A 19030-nucleotide genomic window follows, 5' to 3' on the forward strand; every position below is an offset into this window, starting at 1 on the left:
CTTCCCATTTAGTATTGAGGACAATTCCCACATTAAAAATAATGAAACAAAACAAAACAAACAAACAAAACCCCCCACAAACATTTAAAATACTGATTACAGCAGCTCCTTTTCTACCATTATATTTTTACCTTGACATTCATGACATTCATGACATTAGATTAGCAGGGTTGCTGTGTTGAGGTCATGGCTGAGCCATATTTCGTTATTCCCTGCAGTGTTCTGGGGACTGGCTCTGGTTTTGTGGGGTGTTTGTTGAGCACGAAGCTCAGCCAGACCACAGGACAAGCTGGTGAGAACTTTCCCACTGCCAGAATATGAAATCAAGGTCTTGAAATGCCTCAAAATGTTCTGATTGCAAACATCATGAAACAGCAAAGAAAATGCCCTTGCTGAGTAGGACCAGAAATAGTGATTTGTACTCTTTGCCATTTATTACTTATCACTAAAACCCAGTTTTCAAAGTCAGGTTATTCCTGGAACATTTGGATGCGGGTTACACTCAGAGGTGCCAATTTTAATACATATATTTTCCTTTCTTTCTAAGACTTCCTTGGCTGCCTTTCATCTTTTCTTGGTAACTTTCCTCCTGGAAAGCCCATTAGCTCTGGGCTGGCTGAACACCCTCCTGCTGATGCCATGGGCAGTGCCCGAGGTGGGTGCTCAGCCCTGCTCCTGCAGGCACAAACCCTCCTGTGTGGGAGGGTTTGCAGGGGAGGGAGGCTGTGCCTTGCTCCTCAGGCTGCTTCCAAGAGATATTTCTCTGTCATGCCCTCCAGTCCCTAAAGACTGTGTGCTCCAGCCTGCAGCTATAAATCCCAATTATGTTGTTGGCATGTTGGGTGCAAGGTTTCATCTTCATCAGGCTTAGCAGGATTCCACCAGGTTATGAAAATACTCAAGGCATGGTTACACCATGATTACACAGATTTTTATCATTATCTTTTTTCTTTAGTGTAAAGAACTTTTCTTTAAGGAATGCTAACAGGGTATCTGGTTTCTCTTTTGCAGATTTATGTTTCCAGACTGAAAATGTGACCATGATACACTGCTACAAACACAACCACCTGGCTGACTAATTGCCTGTAAATTACCTTTCTGTGCCTCTTGTACTCAGACAGATGGTTTAATGTGGTTTTAAATCCAAATTCATAACTGGTATAAATAGTAATACATACTTACTAAGGATGTAGTTCTTATTTTATAATTTCTTTATCAAATGTATAAAGGAAAATAGCTGTCAAGTTTGTCCATTAAGGACTCATGTGTTTGAAAAAGCCAAATCCACTCCTTTAATTTCTGTGAATGCACTTGTGGTACATTTTTTTTCTTGTAATTAAAAACCAGACATTTACTTAGGAAAACTGTGCAGCAAGCAATGATTTTATACTTTGTTTTCTTTTTCAAGTGGTCAGCAAAGTACACAGTCTTTCCATTAACTTAAGCTAAAATTTTGGAAAGAAATTAAGTCAGACTGGGGAAGTCACTCCATCTTTAGGCACAATCTAGCTGTTGTGTAGAAGGCAAAGGGCTGTTTCCCCTCTAAACCCTATCCCAGCTGTGCTGTCAAATGTGTGTTTTCACCTAAGGAAAGGACAGCTCAGGAACCCTCTCTGGATGTCCCAGGAAAGTTGTTTTGCTGGAACCAAAGCCAAATTCTTTGTGATCTGGTGTTTGCTGTACTCAGTGGACTTGCATTTGCAATTTCTATGAAGTCCAAACAAGTAATTCATGCAGGTCATCATCAGTTCTGGGAGGGAACAGAATGTTCTGGTTCTGGAAGGTTCTGGAAGCTGGTTTAAACCTAATTTGCTCAGTCAGGGACAAGCCTGGGCTCCAAGCAACATGGCTAGATCCATCATGTTGCTGCCTTTTTGCTCTTCCAGGGAAAGAAGCTCTGCCAGGATGAAGGCAAACACACCTCTTGGCTTCTCCACTCTTCCTGCAGCTCCCTGCAGCTGCAGTGCCATTCTGCAGGGCTGAGCTGTGAGATCTCCTCATTAAGCATAAACTTCGACTTCAGTAATTGGGAGATCCTGTACTACAACCCTTCCAAATGGCAGCTCAGTTGTTTTTAGGACTGCACTTCTGTCGTGCTACTCCCACCTCTCTCCTGGAGCTGCAGGATCTCTGCTAACATAGCCAGAACAACTCCACTAAAAGTTACTATTTCTAAAGTTACCATTTCTCCTTTTTTGGTTTATTTTTCTGTCTTGAGTAATTTTAAGTCTCACAAAAGCAATGAAACATTCCTCATGCATGCCCAGCTTTCCTGGCTCACTACTTGCCAGGTCAGCCTCAAGTTCAAATTACTCTCAGTTGCAAGGTCAAAATCAGACGCCCAAAATTCACAGGCAAGCTCTTGAACAAGAGGTGTCCCATTAGCAGCCTTGTGTTGCTGTTTCTCAAACAACATAGTATTTTAGCTGGGTCATTCCCCAGAGAGAGTTTTTTAAAGGATCCCTGAGTGGGCAGAAAGGAGATGCTCCTTTGCCCCAGTGTGTTGGCACTGGGGCCATAGCAGCAGGGTGACAGCTTCTCCCACCATGGCTCAGAGTCTGGTGTTTATCAGCAGTGCTCACAAGCCAGATTCACAGCTCCACTGCCTCTGCTGAAATGGGGAAACTTACAGGGAAGGAAATCCCCAAATCTACTCCCTGCTCCACAGATGCAGACAGTAATCACATCAGCTCCCTGCACCTCCTGGCCCTCCCTTCCCACCACTGCTCATCCTCTATAATTGCTGAGATATTCACAGTTGTAGCACATATGGGAAAAGGAATGAGGAGCACAAAAGGATTCTAAAAGACCAACATTTAACTGGAAAGTGATTTATCCAGTGCATCATCACACACACAATACAATGTGGGCAAGGAGTGCCTTCAGACATGCAGCCCTTTGGACATTGGGGGACAAGGGTAGAGAGGAGGCAGAGTTAAAAAAACAAGATAATTTCAAAACACCATCACTAACCATGGATTTATGCAACTTTGTGCTGTGCCTCCAAGGGGCAGCACAGCCTCAGCTATTGCATTTGAAACCCATCAGCTGCTGGGGACACAATTCTTGCCTCCTGTCCTATTCTCACCATTTCCAGCCTGCTGGTGATACTCCAAAATACATGAAAATGTAAGGGTTAGGACGGGTCAGTTCAATAATCAAGTGAAGTTTAATTTTTTAAATGAGGTATTGAATCTTTTAAGTCATGCCCATGACTACAGTCTGAGGCAAAGGCTGGAAAATCAAAACAAATGCAATAAATACAATGATCTCCAGTAATTCCCTTCAAGTAAGATTTATTTTGATGCTTGTTTTCAGACTGTTGCCTTCAATTTTAAAAGCACAATAGCATGAAAACATAATGCTTTGGTTTTAGGACCTGTTTTTCTTCAGCTCTATTTCTTAACAGTTTCTCAAATATTTAATCTAGCTATCATGAAAGCCTCCTTTAAGGAATTGCTTTTGATCTACTCTTATGCAGTAGCTACTGATGGCTATTTTTTTTTCTCTTGCTATTGTTAAATCAAATACAAGACAATGACTCAACTTTGAGCAAAAGCAAAACTAATGTAGGAGGCAAATGCTTATGAGTCATTTGTGTAAAAAGGGAAGTGATTTGCTCCTTTTTTATGGGATTTGAAAGGCAGGTAAGAGTCCATCATTCCCTTTGGGATGCAGAACAGTCTGGCAGAGCTGGGGCAGCTTTAAAAACAGGCTTTTGCCTTCTGCTCACAGGGTGCCCTGTGGGTTGAAAAGGTTCTTATTCCTGTGGAAACCACCAGGAACTAGCCCAGGCTTCCTGCAGGGTGACTTGCATCTCTCCAGCTGTGCATCCCTCCTGTCCTGTGACCACAACTGAAGGGGGTCTGTGCTGCAGGTGAGCCCAGGGCCACGCTGAAAACAGCCACACCTGAGTTTTCACACGATGCTCTGCACTTTATTTGGGTTCTAGGGTGAAACTCTGACTTCAGTTTTGTGTCCTAATTTCTCTCATTTCAACTAAAACCGGGTCAATAATTGTGCCTCAGTTTGCCTGTTTCTAAAAAGATGTTAATAATTCCTGTTCTACCAGGACATTATGTGAAGTTTTATTAATTGATGCTTGCAAAAGGCATTAAGATCAAGACAGAATAATTGCCTCAGTGGAGGTCATAATTAAACTTGTACCAAGAGCTACCTCTGAGCCTCAGCTGTGATGGTCATTTCATCTTTTTCTTGCACTTCAGCTACAAGTGTGGGGATGCTGAGGAGGGGAGCTGATCTTAAATACAGAGGCAGCCACTGTATTCAGCATCAATTCAAGCCCTCTATAAACCCAATGGATGTTGTGCACAGACCAGGGAAAGGTTCAGGCTGCAGGGAAGACGGGAAGCAGAGCTTGCAGTGGAGCAGGACAGAGCTGTCCAGAGGGATCAGCAGCAATCCCTGCCTTGGGAGCACCCGGCTCCCCTCGGCTGAGGGTCAGCTCAGGGGTCAGCACTAATCTGATCAAAAAGGGGATTGTGAAAAGCTCATCCGACTCAGACTGTGAAATCATGCTCTTGAATCCTAATAATTTCTGCAGCAACCAGTTGTCACGCCACGAGGAATTGCAAGCTGAAGTTGAGGAGGGGGGGGAGAGCAAGCTGACGCATTTTTGTGAGTCCCAAATCCTGCTGTAGGCTGAACTTCCATAAAAAAATTACATTTCCATATAGTTTGCTTTTAAAAGTACCTTGTGAAACACTGAGGTTCATATTTCTAAATATTATAGAACTGGGAAGTATCACAGGGTTATCAGAAGAATTTGAAAAAATCAAAATTCATGCAGAAACTTTGGAGATGATTTCAAGAAGACATGCAAGAGAATGATGGATTTTTGTACTCAAAAAAGCTTATAAATGACATCATTTTAAAAAGAGAACTTTCTTTTTCTATCCTTTTCTGCACTCTGCTCACTTTTCCACTGAATATTTTATGTAACAGCATTTTGTATTAAAATTCAAGTCAAAACCCCCACAAACACACCACCAGAAACCCAACCGCACAGGCTAATCAAAAGCAAAATAGGATTTAATCTCAAATTGCTTCTTTCCAATCAGGATGCCATTTGCATACTACATTTTTTTTCCAGCAAATCATGCAGATTTCTGGCTGTTTGCAGCTCTCCTCTCGAATCCTGATGGAGAGAGGAGCTGCTCCAGATCTCCACAGTTTTACCACATGGTGGCAATGTAACCTCCACCTTCCTGCTCAGGAGGTGAGTTGCCTCTGATTTCCTCCTTCATTACTTCTTATTCACTCTAATTATCATATTTGTAGGTGGCAATTACAGTCTTCTGAGTTTCTGCTTTCCATTTCCTCAATAAATTTAATAGAGGCTTGTTGGGTTTATTTTTCAAATAAACTCTGCAACATTTCTAAGGACATTAACCCTGTAATAGAAGAGTTTTTCTTCCAGTTAATGCAATATTTTTCTGATCACTAATGAAGTTTCGAGGACCACTCTGGAACTGTTCCATTTTGCCAACAAACATTCATGTGGCCTTCAGTATTAACCCTTTGTTTTCAAGATAGGAGTTCTCTTTAGACTATACTGCTTTTATTGCCTCATTGGAATTAAGAAAAGTCTCAAATTATTTAAAAGCAGCTTAAAAAGAATGCATGAAACACAAAAAAGAAAAATCAGGAATATGTAAAAAAGAACAACAACAACAGAAAACAGTAAAATATTCAGCCTGGAAAGGAATTACAGGTTCAGGAGAAAAGGTGATCCATGAGAAAACATGCTTTTAAAATCACACTAAGGAGCAAACTTGTAATCTTCATTTTAAATGACTGTGATACTGAGAAAATGAAAAAAACAAGATCTATTTGTTACTACTTTTAAAATCAGTATGCAGCCAAAGTCTACATCCAAACTATAATGTAAACATTTCTTTCTGCGCTTTTGAAAAGTGGATACTTCTCATATATAAATATAATATAGAACTATACCAGGTCTCAGAAGAAATGTTTTATTCTCTGGTTCACAGACCAGGCACCACAGATTTAAGGCTTAATCAAAGAACACAACACTATATCAGTAGTGAAAACACTCAAAAAATCTTGAAGCAAAACTCAGAGAACTTTAAGGAATATGTACATTTGTTAGAGGTATCAGCTTCTGCTTAGCTGTATAATTCTGGTCTGGATCTAATGTATGAATCAGGGCATTGTACATACTGAATGAGATTGTAATTGGGAATTTTACGTCTAAATTTCTGGCAAATTTACCTGAACTGTGGGAAGTATTTCTCAGCTAAGAGTTTGAAATTTGAATAATGTGCCCAACAGAGTATTTGGCGTGGTCATCCTCTGCTGTATAATCTGGTGAGATGAAGACTAAAAAATGTCTTGGTGTAACTGATATCCATATGGCCAATAAAGTTGCAAAACCATCTAGGACACCTCACTACACCACAGGAAATTTAATGAATAAAAACACAGAGCACTTAATAGTTTGCTTTGGTACTATATGATACTTCCACTCATTAAAATCTGAAAAAACTTTAAAAGTGAAAAGACATCTCTTCAAAATCCACAGTTATGGAGCTTGTTAAGAAGAAGTATTTTAAATAACTATAAATAAAACACAGTGTTTAGCTCTTAGCAGCATTTTGTGTTCCTGTGCTGTTTGATGTGACTCAAAGCAATAGAATAAATTTTTCCAGTGCAGAGGAACATACACGGACTTTCATGCAAGGTCTTAAAACTTCTTAGGGTTGGATAATACAGCACAGCAGCTTTTTCATCATTAAAAATAAAATAATAAGAAGTAAAATAAATAAGGTATTCTAATCATGATTTTCTGGTATGCAAACTGGGTGAGAGAGGGTTCATTCAGCACCAGAATGACACAGGCAAACACAGGAATGACCACAATCCCTTTAGGAGAAAAGAACTGGGAAGAATGGCAGCAAATCCAGCTCTACAAGGCTCAGCTGTGCTGTGGAGCTAGTTCTCAAAGTAAGAAACTCTGTTTTCAGTGGAAGGAGAAGAAAGCAGGCAAAGAGGCTGGGCAACACAGAAGTGGTTGGGGCTGCTCTTGCTGGAGGCTGCAGAGCTGAACAGACATCTCAACATGGGATTATTTTGGTCTTTTCCCCCCTGCAGGGTCTGGCTCTGCCTTGGTGGGCCATGAAACCTGGCTCAATATGTATCCCCCACCTCCAGACTCTGAGAAATCCTGATGGATGTGGTCAAGGGCTGCAGGAAGCCAGAGAAATGTGCAGGTCTGAGAAGTGCCTGCTGCTGTTTGCCATGGATTTGGAGGAAAGAATCTCCTACATGTCACTGCATTGCTTGGTCTCTGCAGTCCTCATCCCAGGAGAGGACTGAAGGTTTCTGCCATCCTTCTGGAGTTGGTCCCTGCTGTCCCACACGGGCTGCTGTGCACCTGTGTGTGGTGTTTGCAGGGACTTGGAGTCCCCAGCCTGGCACACAGCAGCCAATGCATCCTTGGCCATTTATATTTTACTGCTTAACCCATCCAAAAGCTTTAGGATCATCTTTAAAACCTGCTATTTCCCCTTGCTTTTCTAATTGCTGTTAACTCTGTGGTATAGTTTCCCCTCAGACCTGTGCTTGTTGAAGACTGGAGAGCAGCTGGTGCAGAAGCTGCACCATATGGTAGTTACTTATAGCAATGTAAACTAATTGAGTGTTGAGGGTGAAATAATCCCTGGATGCTTTATCTTTCAGGAACTGCTGGAGTGTCAACTGATAGCCTTAAAGATCTGCTCTAGCCCTTCAGCTCTCCTGACACAGAGCAGAATCCAGCCAGAGGCAGCTCCATGTCCTCACTGGCGTCAGCACTGCAGTCACCACGGGGCTTCTTTGGCACAATCTGAAGAATTCCCTGCACTGTATCACCCACATCCCTCTTGTCTTCAGGGGCTGAGGTCCTGTGGAGAGCTGGTACTGGGAACACTGCTGGAAAAATCAGTCTTGTACTCCCAGCACCAGGATCTGAGCATGTTGGTCATCATGCCACCCACGGGGCCAAGCACAGGCAGCACAGACAGGGATATGGAAAGGTGTTTTTCACATACGAATATTTGACCTCTTGCTTATTTCACATACAAAGATTTAATCTCTACTGGAGGAAACCATGGACTTGAGCTCTATGGGGGTCTCCCAGGTGCCCTGCCAGCCCTTAGCAGTGATGCACCCCTTGCATTTCGCATCATTACCCCTCTGCTCTTCTAGTCACAGACCCAATCTGACTCTGATTGCTTCCACATGGCATTAGGATTTGGAGTTGTGTATTTTAGACTGTATTTCAATTTGGTTATTTGTCTTTTTTTTTCCCCCCTTCAAATTAGGGAAGCTGATGTACACAAATTATCAGATGATTTATGTCATAATTTTGGATATTCTCTTGATTTCCCTGCTATTATACAACAACAGACAGGCCAGCTCTCTAGTGAGAATCACAAATCACAGCAGAATTTTCATCCTTTTCATTTAGCTTACACTCATTGTAATTTGGACAGAGTACATTCATTTTTGCATTTCTTATTTCTTAAGGCACATACTCTTTATTCAGGCCAGGGAGCAGTGAAACAAATAGGAAAGCTATTTAAACAGCCTGTAGATTTTGCACTGGCCTCTTAATTTCCACAAGGCTGTACCAAGAATAAAAACCTACAGGAAATTACTTTTTAGGTCAAATTGATGGAATTACACACTAACATAAAATTTCTATGACTATCTTTCAATTTCTTTGTTCTTTCTGTAATCACTTCTTGATCGCAGCACTTTAAAAACATTAAGCTTTCTTTCTTTCTTTCTAACATGTTTTTCAAATAAAAGTTCATGGACACCCTCAGAAGAAGAAAATGACCAATTTTCCTCAGGGAAATAATGAGACACATATAAATTTATCGTGATAAAGAGCTCCATTCCCTACAGCTATCATGTACAAGCAGTTTATGTGTATTTACTCTGCTGTCTATAAAACCAGGCATTCTTTGTAATTGCAGAGGCAAAATGTCTAACTGCAAAGATATGAGAAAAAGACATCAAAACTATACACAAGATCATAAAATTGTAGCTCCAGAAGAAGCCCAAAGAAGTCTTAATCCCCTCCTTGCACTGAAATAGGATTGATGTTTATCTCAACAACCCATGACAAAAATCTGTTTAATTCACTCTTAAAAATCCCCCAGGACAGAGATCCCTGCAGTATCCCTGGGAAACATGCCCTAACAGCTATATTTCCACCCTATAATACTGTACATCAGTTTGTACAATTTAATTAAATTCTTTTAATCTGTTACAACATTCTACAGCCTGAAAGACTCTTATATGTGTCACAGCCCTCCAGCTCAATTCCACCAACATAGAAATGATGCATTTTTCTTTTAAATGCAGTGAACCTGATCACCCAAATATATTTTTTTATGTTTTATACTATCAAACCACAGAAATTATTCTAAGGAGGAAAAGCATGGCTTTTAAATTTGGCTGGATTTGAAAATAGTCTCTAACATGCCACTCCTTATTTTCTGGGAATAATAGTGTTTTAAGATATTTCCTCTGAAACCCTGAAAGTGGACATAAAACATGAATATTACAGCAAGACCCTCTCATTCAGCATCCTGGTGCAGATCCAGGGCATCACCATTATCTCCATGGAGTTATTCCAGACTTCAGCTTAGCGTGGCATAGGTCAAAATCTGTTCTGTAATATCCAAAGTGCTGGTATACTAATTAGTTATTAAAAATACCAGCATAATCAGAAAATGAGGACACAGCCTCCAACAGGCAATTTAACCCAAGGCCACTGTAATAAAATTGGTGCAGAGAAACAGAACTTGTGTGCAAGCAGAAAACCACAACGGCTCTGTTATACAATCCACAATACACCTTTTTTTTTTGGAAATATTTGACTCTAGTGATACAACATCTATTTTGTGATACCTACCAGGGCTTCAGGGCAAACAAAAACAACTTCACTCACTGAACACCTCTTAAGGCACTGGCAACTGCTGGCTGCACTGCGACATCAGGATGAACAGCTGGCTTCCTTCCACTGCCCCAAGGAGCTCTCTGGCCACGGTAAATAATATTCTCTTTTCCTTCCAAAAGCCATCCTGAAGCCTGAATGATGCTGATCCAGAAATTAGAGGATGACAGGTGTTGGTTTTGGCATCCTCCTTCCAAACAACCTTCTGCAGCAAGGGAAGGTTAAGGACTGGGCTAGAGCTGGCAGGGTTTCTCGTGGTGCGGTGCTGGATTTTGAAGCCAGTCCAGGTAACAGCACATTTTAAAGTTTTCAGGAGTTTGCTGGTTTCTAGGCAGGCATTCACAATGTGCACTGTAAATGGTTCAATTTTCCATGACCTTTGCCAGCTGAGAAGGGCCAGAAGCCTATCCTGGTGATGAAATCTGTAATGGGAGCTTACCTGGGACAGGGGAACCTCCACCAAAGCCAGGAGGTGATGGAGCTTCTACAGAACCTTTCATGACATCATCTGGTGAAATTTATGACTCTCTTTTCTTCTGCTTTAACATGCAAAAGGCAAAATAATCTTGCATCTAGTTCATCTTCTTTGCAATGAAATTTTATATGGTAGAAATATTCACTTCAAACAAAGAGCTGCTCTTCATCCTTTGAATGCAACTGAACTGGGCAGATTTTATGCACATTTGGTATAAGTCAGTGTGCACATAACAGTTCACAGAAATCTAGTCACCTTCAATGAGCTAAATAATGGCTAACTGAGACTTGGATGGCTACAAATGCTGCACAGCAGCTGCATGAACTGAATGGGCAACACTCAATGATGTCCAAAGCAAAACAGAGGGAAACTTCCTATTTTACTATGGGGACAACGCCACCAAAGCATCACTCTGCTTTTGCTACCTCACCTGAGCAAACACACAAATGAGGGAACAAATTCCATGCAGCTTCCCCCAAAACCCCTGAAAAAATACCAGCACATACTTAAGAGGAAACTAAGTTTTTAGACTTGAGTTTCTGGCACTACCTGCTGTTATTTCCCAGTTCCATATCTTTCCCAAATTTCCTTTACCCCATAGCAGCTGTGTAGAACTGCAAATTTACCCATGTTCATGGAATATTTTCTTTGTGCCTGAAAATATGAAAGTTCTTAAAGTAAAATCTAGATTCTCTGTTCCAGTGATTATTCACATATCTTGTCAAAATAGAATAATTTGTAGTCCCATTAAGGCTGGTTTCTTTCACTGTCTGCAGCAATGACTTTAGTATGGCAAGAGATTTATTTTTCCAGACTATCTTAAAAATTGCAGTGATGAGTCAGTCTAATTCTTCATCTCATTCTCCCCAACCAGGTTTTGGAGCTTCTAATTACTGGGAAAGGTTAGCCCTGCCTGTGAAATATGAGGAGATGTCATCTCCTTCTCTGGTGGCACTAAACAGGAACTTTAGGACATACTTGCTTCCAGGCTAATTATGAACGTTCCTTTTCACATTCAGGCATAATTTGATCATCAAAGTTCCTGCTTCCTAGCAGAAGTTCAGCATTCTCATGTTGTACAATGAAAAATTGAGCACACAGACGAATTAGGTAAGGCACTGCTTCAGCAGACTTGCTAACTGGTTTCCCAGTACTAAGACCACTTCCAGAGTCTCAGAATTAATATTTCTAAATGTAAGAAATATGTCTACTTCACTTGCTTGAAATGCTATAGGCATAAGAGATACAGCTCAAAATAGCTGATATTTGATTTGGCAGCTCCTGCCAGGCGCTGCACTTCCGAGACCAGTCATACATGTTCTAAATTTACCCTCTGATATTTTTTGTGAGATGCTGATTAAATTATGGAAAAGATTTTTCTCTATTACTGTGTTCTCTTTCCTCTCTTTATAAAGTGTACAAAAGAACAGAAGCACTATTAGCATGAATCAGCCAGCAGCTTTGGATGTGTAGTTCCCATAAGCTCCGAGAGAGTTTCAGGGAAATGTATGTGAGGGGAAATTGGGAGCCTTTCCTAGATCTTGCAGCAAAAAATTCTGCAGTTTCATTGTCTTAATGACGATGACATCCTGGCCTCTCCCGCCAGGTGTCACTGCGAAGTCACACAAGAGGATCTGCTGGTGATCACGCAAAATGCAGACAAAATGAAGATTAATAAGGCACAGGAGTCATCTCTGAAAAAGAGGCTTTTTCCCCCTCCTCCTCCTGGTTCTTAGCCAAAAAGGAAACACAGCAACACCACTGTGTGTTAAGCTCCACAAAGCAGAGTATCAGCTTTAAAGGATGTCTGTGTGAAGCTCATACTACTCAAGAGATTTAAATGTGTGTCGTGGGAGCTGGGGCTGGGGCTTGGCTGCCAGGAGTGTTTCCCTCTTGATGTCTGAGGATGAGGAGATGTCCAGATGAGACATCCTAACCACGGTGTCAGCACAAAGTCTGGAATAGGGATTCTCAATTTGAGATGATCTTGAGATTTAGAGACTTCCAAATTTAGAGACTACCTCTGATCCTCTGATCCTCTGATCCTCTGAACACGACACGAGATAAGGGAGTAACTCACATGCAATTCTTACTTTTTAAACTCACTTCTTACTTTTTAACTCACATGCTATTCCTACCAAATTCCCTAATAGCCACAGTATGTCCCACAGCTACAAAACTGTTCCTTTGTTTTCCTACTTTCTACTCTAATATCAGAGGACATGCAGCAAACTCCTCATGTCACACTTTATGCATGCCATAGGACCATCTATAGGTTAAAATCCTTCCTTCCCCTCCCAGCAGTGACAGAAGCACACACCACTGTGTCACATCCTTGATTTCCAAGCATGCACTCAGAACACCAGAAGTTATCCAGCTTTGTCTGTGACTTGCTCAAGGAGACCACACCAGGACTTTCTAGCAGTGCAGCCCAGAGGAGACAGGGACCCTGCTCACCCTGCTGGGCTGCTCCTGATCTAGCAGCAACCTGCCAGTTTTGAGGGAAGTTCTCCTGCCCCATTCTTCATGATTCAGCATCACAAAATCCCAAAATCAACAAATTTCCAAATGCAGCACAGGGACATCTCAACCTTCTTTTGTCACTTAACAGAATGATGGAGGTGACCTCCATGAGAGTGCCTTGCTGCCACCCCTCCTCACAACAGCTGAACAGCCTTTCCAAGTGCTTGGTAGCAAATTAAGACACTTTAATTACACCATGACAGAATTAAACTCTCTGGAAGAGTGCTCTAAAAAAAGCATATAAATGAAATTAATTTTACCTGCAATTTACTTTTTAAATGCATGTTATTTTTAAGATATTACTACTTCTATACAGAACATATAAATACTCTTATCTTATTGCTTTGGAAGTCCTTTTTGCTACACCAGCACTTGCTTTAAAATTATCTGTAAGACTTATCATTGCTAAAACATATTCTCAAACCAACAATGATCGTACAGCAAACTGAAATAAAAACCACTCTTTGCTGCTGCTATGCATTTAAATGTGTAGCTGATTTCAGTGGCGGAACTTTAAACTCTGTTTTATAGGGAATCACTCGATTTTAGTACAAGCATTTATCAGGCACGGCTCTGAAAATGTTAAGTCAGACTATGAAAACATTGTCAATGCTTATTTTAGTAATAAACCCCATGCTTAATCTATGTTTTCATGTTACAGTAATCTATGTATCAATCTATAACCTTCCAGCTAAATGCACTAAGTAGATTAAGCTCTGATTGATTTGAAATGTTTTTCACTATATTATCAAAAGTATACAGATCAGCATAAATACCTCTAAGAAAATTTTTCTCCTTTGGCAGATTTACAAAAGCAGAGCTTAACTTGAATTGCAATGAACTTCTGCATTTTTCCAGGGCAAAAAGCCTGTCAAATTTACTCTAGATCTGCTGTGCTTGTGGACTCAGGAAAGACCTGTGATTAATAGCATGGCACAGCTATTCTGTTGTGACAAGAGTGATGACATTGTGAAGAAAAGTGTCCCCCCGGGTCTGCCATGCATGTGAAGAGCCAGGAGCCCCCCCAAAGGGTGGCACTGCTGGGTTGCCATCTGCAGAGCTCACTGTGCAATCAGCTCTCACAAAGGGGAGGGGACAGTGCTGTTGGGGTGCTCTTGCTGCGTAGATAAAAGTTGTTAAAAGTCATCTTCCTCAAATAGAACACCCCGAGTTTTATTTTCTGTGCTGCACTTAGGGAAAGTGAGAAGCAGGTTGTGAGCTGTCACAGAAACCCAGTGGGCGCTGCAAGGCGGCTCTGCTGTTGCTGCCAGGGGTCACAGAACTCCAGCAACAAAAAGAGCATGGAAGGGAAGAGGAGTGTGCTGAACTCTCCGTGATCCTGATTCTCACAGCTCCTCTGCAGAATGTCTGCCAGAGCTGGCTGCACAGATGGAGGGAGAGTTCTGCATATGCTCAGCACTCATCCTGGTAGCTCACAGTGCAAACAAACACGGGCCTGAGCATCCCACCCAGCTCGGCTGGGAGGTGGGGAAGGCACGGCTACAAACCACAGCAGCAATGGGAGAACAGCAAAAGAAGTACTGAGGTGGCACAGTTCAGTCTTTGCCAGGTTTTCAAGCATTTCCAGTCAGGTAAGTTTGGATTTAAAATGTGGTCCAAGTTTATCCCATGGAAGAGGTGGCATCCAAGAAAAGGAAAGGCTTTGGAAAAACAAAGGCGATGATGTGTTGGCAGAGTATCCCAGGTTAAATCTCACTGGCAGCCACAACTCGAATCTCCTGGACCCCACTGGGGAGGTGTCTCTCATTTCTCAATTGTCCTTATCCATTTGTCCCCATGGAATATCCAGCTTCTTCTGGATCCTGCTCCATCCATCCATGCACAGCTGGTGTCTGAGTGCTGCAGACCCAATGACACCATGGCCCCACAGCTTCTTCAAGCACAAGTCCTCAGTCCTGGAACCGGTCCCAGGTTTACCTCCATAAGGATTGCACAAGTGATGACAAGAGAAGGCGCTCAGCCAACACAGTTCAGATCTGGATTTGATTTTGGATTCCCATTAGTTGGGAACATTTAAATCAGGTTTTCCTGTGGGACCTCCTACACCATGCTTATGAAAAAAGACAATTATTTAGTTCAATATAAAGTGTATTAGGACACAAAGTGACATTTCCAAATCCTAATTTCTTCCAAACATAACCCCAGTGAACAACAAGTCCAATGGTCCTAATCTGCCTTGTGCTTCACAGGTTACAGACCTGGCTTGGCATAAACAGACTGTACTCGATCACACATTCATTTCTTACCCTAGCACATTAACATAAAGTTAACAAGCAAATTCATTATAGAGGGCAAACCTGAAAGTCAATGTCAGCCAAGAAATTGCCTGAGCAATCCTGTAATTGAATAAAAATAGGTGTCAGCAAAACAAGTGTCATCATGGGCTTGCTGATGTGCTCTGGGTTCATGGGCTTGACAAACTCCTCTCAGTGTGGTGCTGTGTGTGAGACTCTGCAAGGAGACCTGATGTACTAAATGATGTTTATCAGACAAATATGGGTAGTAGTAGTGGGCACATTTGACCTCCAGAGTCAAACAGCCTGCCCAAAACTTCGCCAGCAAATTAATAAACAAAGTGAAGAAAAATTAGCATTTTGTAGCTTAGCCACTTCTCTGGTTACAAAGTGCTTTCACAGCACAAGGAGGACACTTATTAGCAAATATGTATTGCAGTAGAAACATTTTAAAGCATAAATAATAATAAACCCCTATCAGATTTTTTCATTGATGTGTTTGATGAGTTTGTACACTGATTTATGGGATCAGCATCTTTAGGAGGGGCAAACAAACTTATTCATTTTTAATTCCCTCATTTCTGAGTCTAAGGGCCTCAGTCTAGCTGTGGTACAGACCAATTTAAGTAGTGATTCCTATTTTTACACCAATTAACAGTTAATGGTATTTTGTAATCTTTTCTGGTTCTATTAAGCCTCAAGAGAACTGGAAGCTGCCAAAGGGGCACAGTTAATAGATGTATCTGGAAACTTTCTCTGTAGAAGAAAACCTTGGGACTATGCTGGGACCTGTAGGAGAAAGAGTCACTTTAGAGGGAAGTTGTGTCACAGGAAAGAGTCACTGCCAGGTCCAAAAGCCAGGATCCCTGTGAGAAGGAGCTGCTGGCAGCAGCATCAGCCAGCAGCAGAGAGAGGGATGCATGATAAGTACCTGTTATACACATACATACATATATACATATACATGTACATGTACATATACATGTGTGTGTTTATGTTTTAAAATTTTTGTTCTGATATATTACTTTAAAAGCCCACAATGCCCAAAAGAACTGGGGGTGTTGAGGATCCTCTTCCAAGCTAACGAGCAGTTGAAATCACTTTTCAAGCAGCTGCTCACACACACCAAAATGGCCATTTGCCAGCTGAAAGGATCAAAGAGAACAGTGCTCCAGAGATGACCCTCCACCCTGTCAGGCCCTTTTTCACAGGAAAGAAGCCAATTACTGGGGTCTGCTTTTAGAATTTTTTTTAGGTGGCAAGATCTGGGGAGCTTCCAAGGCCCACCTAGTTCTGTGAAAAACAGCTAATCAAGTAAAATTGTTTCCTCACTTTCTCCTTTAAGATAGAACCCCTTTCCTTCCCCATTTCTGTCCTTTTCTGTGATTTGAAAACTGGCACGTCCATGAGTGATTGCAGGTGCCATTAAATAATGAAGCAGTTCTGTTCATTAAAGCCCAGTGATTTATTACCTTTGGACTAAGAGAAAGAAAACAGCCTGAAAACAGAATTCTTACACCATTTCACATTATTTTCAGTCCAGCACATCAGGCAGCTGTTAGAATAGCAGGTTTTCAGCTCCGTGGTCCACCAGTGCCCAGAAATGCAATGTTGGATGCCCAGTTCCAGCAAGGTCTGTAATTCTAGAGTGTAACTTAAACTCATAACTAACTGCTGGCCTAAATGTCATGTCCTACCTTCATACAGCCAGTCGCTGAGCCCATTGAAAATAACACCTTCCTTTCCTGTGGAGACCACTCGGATGGCTTGTTTCCCCACATGGGCACAGTAATAGATGTTATTCTCAAAGATAAATATCTGATTTGAAGGGGAAAAAAAAAGAAAAGAAAAGAAAAAGAAAAACAGCATTAAGAAGTGGCTCTAGCATAAAATGTTGCATTTTGCTTTTACAATAATTGGCAGTACAAAATCACATATCACAGTTTTATGGCATCTTTTGTCAAAAAAAGAGGATTTCAACAGCTTGCTTCCAGTGCCATCAGCTAATAGAAAGATGCGAATTTACAACAAACTGAAGCCTTGGTGCTTTGATATAAGCTTTATTTCTCTCATTCCTGTCTTCATTTCAGAAACTGAACAGTTCAGTTAGAGGGCATGAGATGAAGAGTGCCATTGCTTAGGTTTTGAGAGTTGTTAGAGCTACTGCTGTGAAATGCTCCTGTGAATCAAGCTCTTTATTCATGTGTTTAAATGCTGATCAGGAAGTAAAGCTTTAGCCAGCCAATAATAAAAATATTGTTCCATGGCATCAGTCTTTATCATGTGTTCCTCTGTCACTGATAGCACAATTCCTGTCCCCTCACCCCAAAGTGAAACACATCTTTCTCTAAGCAGAGTCACAGAATCACAGAATCACTTGGTTGTAAAACACCCTTAAAATCCCTTCCAACCCAAACCATTCTGATTCTAAGAGCACTGAGTCCCAGCAGTAACCCAGCACTGCCAAGCCCATCACTAGAGCACGTCCCCCAGTGCCACATCTACACATCTTTTAAATACTCCCAGGGATGGTGATTCCAGCACTGCTGGTGCTATTCCAGCACTGCCTGTTCCCATGCTTGGCAACCATTTCTGTGAAGGAATTACTCTTGGAATCCAACCTAAACCTCCCTGGCATAACTTGAGGCCATTTCCTCTTGTCTTACCATTTGCTAACTCGGGAAAAAAGACAGATCCCCCCTCACTACACCCTCCTTTTCAGGTAATTGTGGAGAGTGATGAGGTCCCCTGATGCCTCAGGTTTTAGCTTTTATATTTTTAGATTATGTACTGCTTTAGTGTGTAGTTCTGAGCTTCATATTAGGGGATAGTAAGCTCTCTTCACAAAGTAGGTAGACAAAACAATTCCTTCTCTAGCTGGGGACCAAATTAAAATGATCCAAATTTCAGGCCCAAGAGCAGAAACAATGGCAGAATGAAGAGAGAAAAAAAAAGAGAAGGATGGGACTTCATGGGCTAAAGCTGTAACTGGACAATTAACTCCAATATGCAAATTGACCAGAACTTATAAAAGGGAGAGACCCCATGACCAGTCATCCATTTTGTGACCATTTTGGGTTCATCTTGGTGTAGCCCTGGCTGGGCTTTTGTACTGTCTGAGGTGGATCAATTGAGGCCTCCTCATAAATCCCTGCTTTATTCTTTAACGTGCCACATCTACACATCTTTTAAATACTCCCAGGGATGGTGATTCCAGCACTGCTGGTGCTATTCCAGCACTGCCTGTTCCCATGCTTGACAACCATTTCTGTGAAGGAATTACTCTTGGAATCCAACCTAAACCTCCCTGGCATAACTTGAGGCCATTTCCTCTTGTCTTACCATTTGCAACTCGGGAAAAAAGACAGATCCCCCCTCACTACACCCTCCTTTTCAGGTAATTGTGGAGAGTGATGAGGTCCCCTGATGCCTCAGGTTTTAGCTTTTATATTTTTAGATTATGTACTGCTTTAGTGTGTAGTTCTGAGCTTCATATTAGGGGATAGTAAGCTCTCTTCACAAAGTAGGTAGACAAAACAATTCCTTCTCTAGCTGGGGACCAAATTAAAATGATCCAAATTTCAGGCCCAAGAGCAGAAACAATGGCAGAATGAAGAGAGAAAAAAAAGAGAAGTATGGGACTGCATGGGCTAAAGCTGTAATTGGACAATTAATTCCAATATGCAAATTGACCAGAACTTATAAAAGGGAGAGACCCCATGACCAGTCATCCATTTTGTGACCATTTTGGGTTCATCTTGGTGTAGCCCTGGCTGGGCTTTTGTA

At 41.5% G+C, this 19030-nt stretch overlaps 1 protein-coding gene across 1 annotated transcript in view; it reads right to left on the reverse strand.

Annotated features, from left to right (window-relative positions):
• Positions 1-19030, reverse strand: part of DPP6 (dipeptidyl peptidase like 6) — a 398916-nt gene that overhangs the window by 62622 nt on the left and 317264 nt on the right. Inside the window, exon 8 of the mRNA XM_041408558.1 lies at positions 16942-17062. Coding sequence (XP_041264492.1) covers positions 16942-17062 — 121 coding nt within the window. The remainder of the gene's footprint in view (positions 1-16941; positions 17063-19030) is intronic.

This window comes from Onychostruthus taczanowskii, unplaced genomic scaffold, assembly GCF_017590055.1.
Source record: "Onychostruthus taczanowskii isolate IOZ18803 unplaced genomic scaffold, ASM1759005v1 scaffold3, whole genome shotgun sequence".
In the NCBI taxonomy this organism is placed as follows: domain Eukaryota; kingdom Metazoa; phylum Chordata; class Aves; order Passeriformes; family Passeridae; genus Onychostruthus; species Onychostruthus taczanowskii.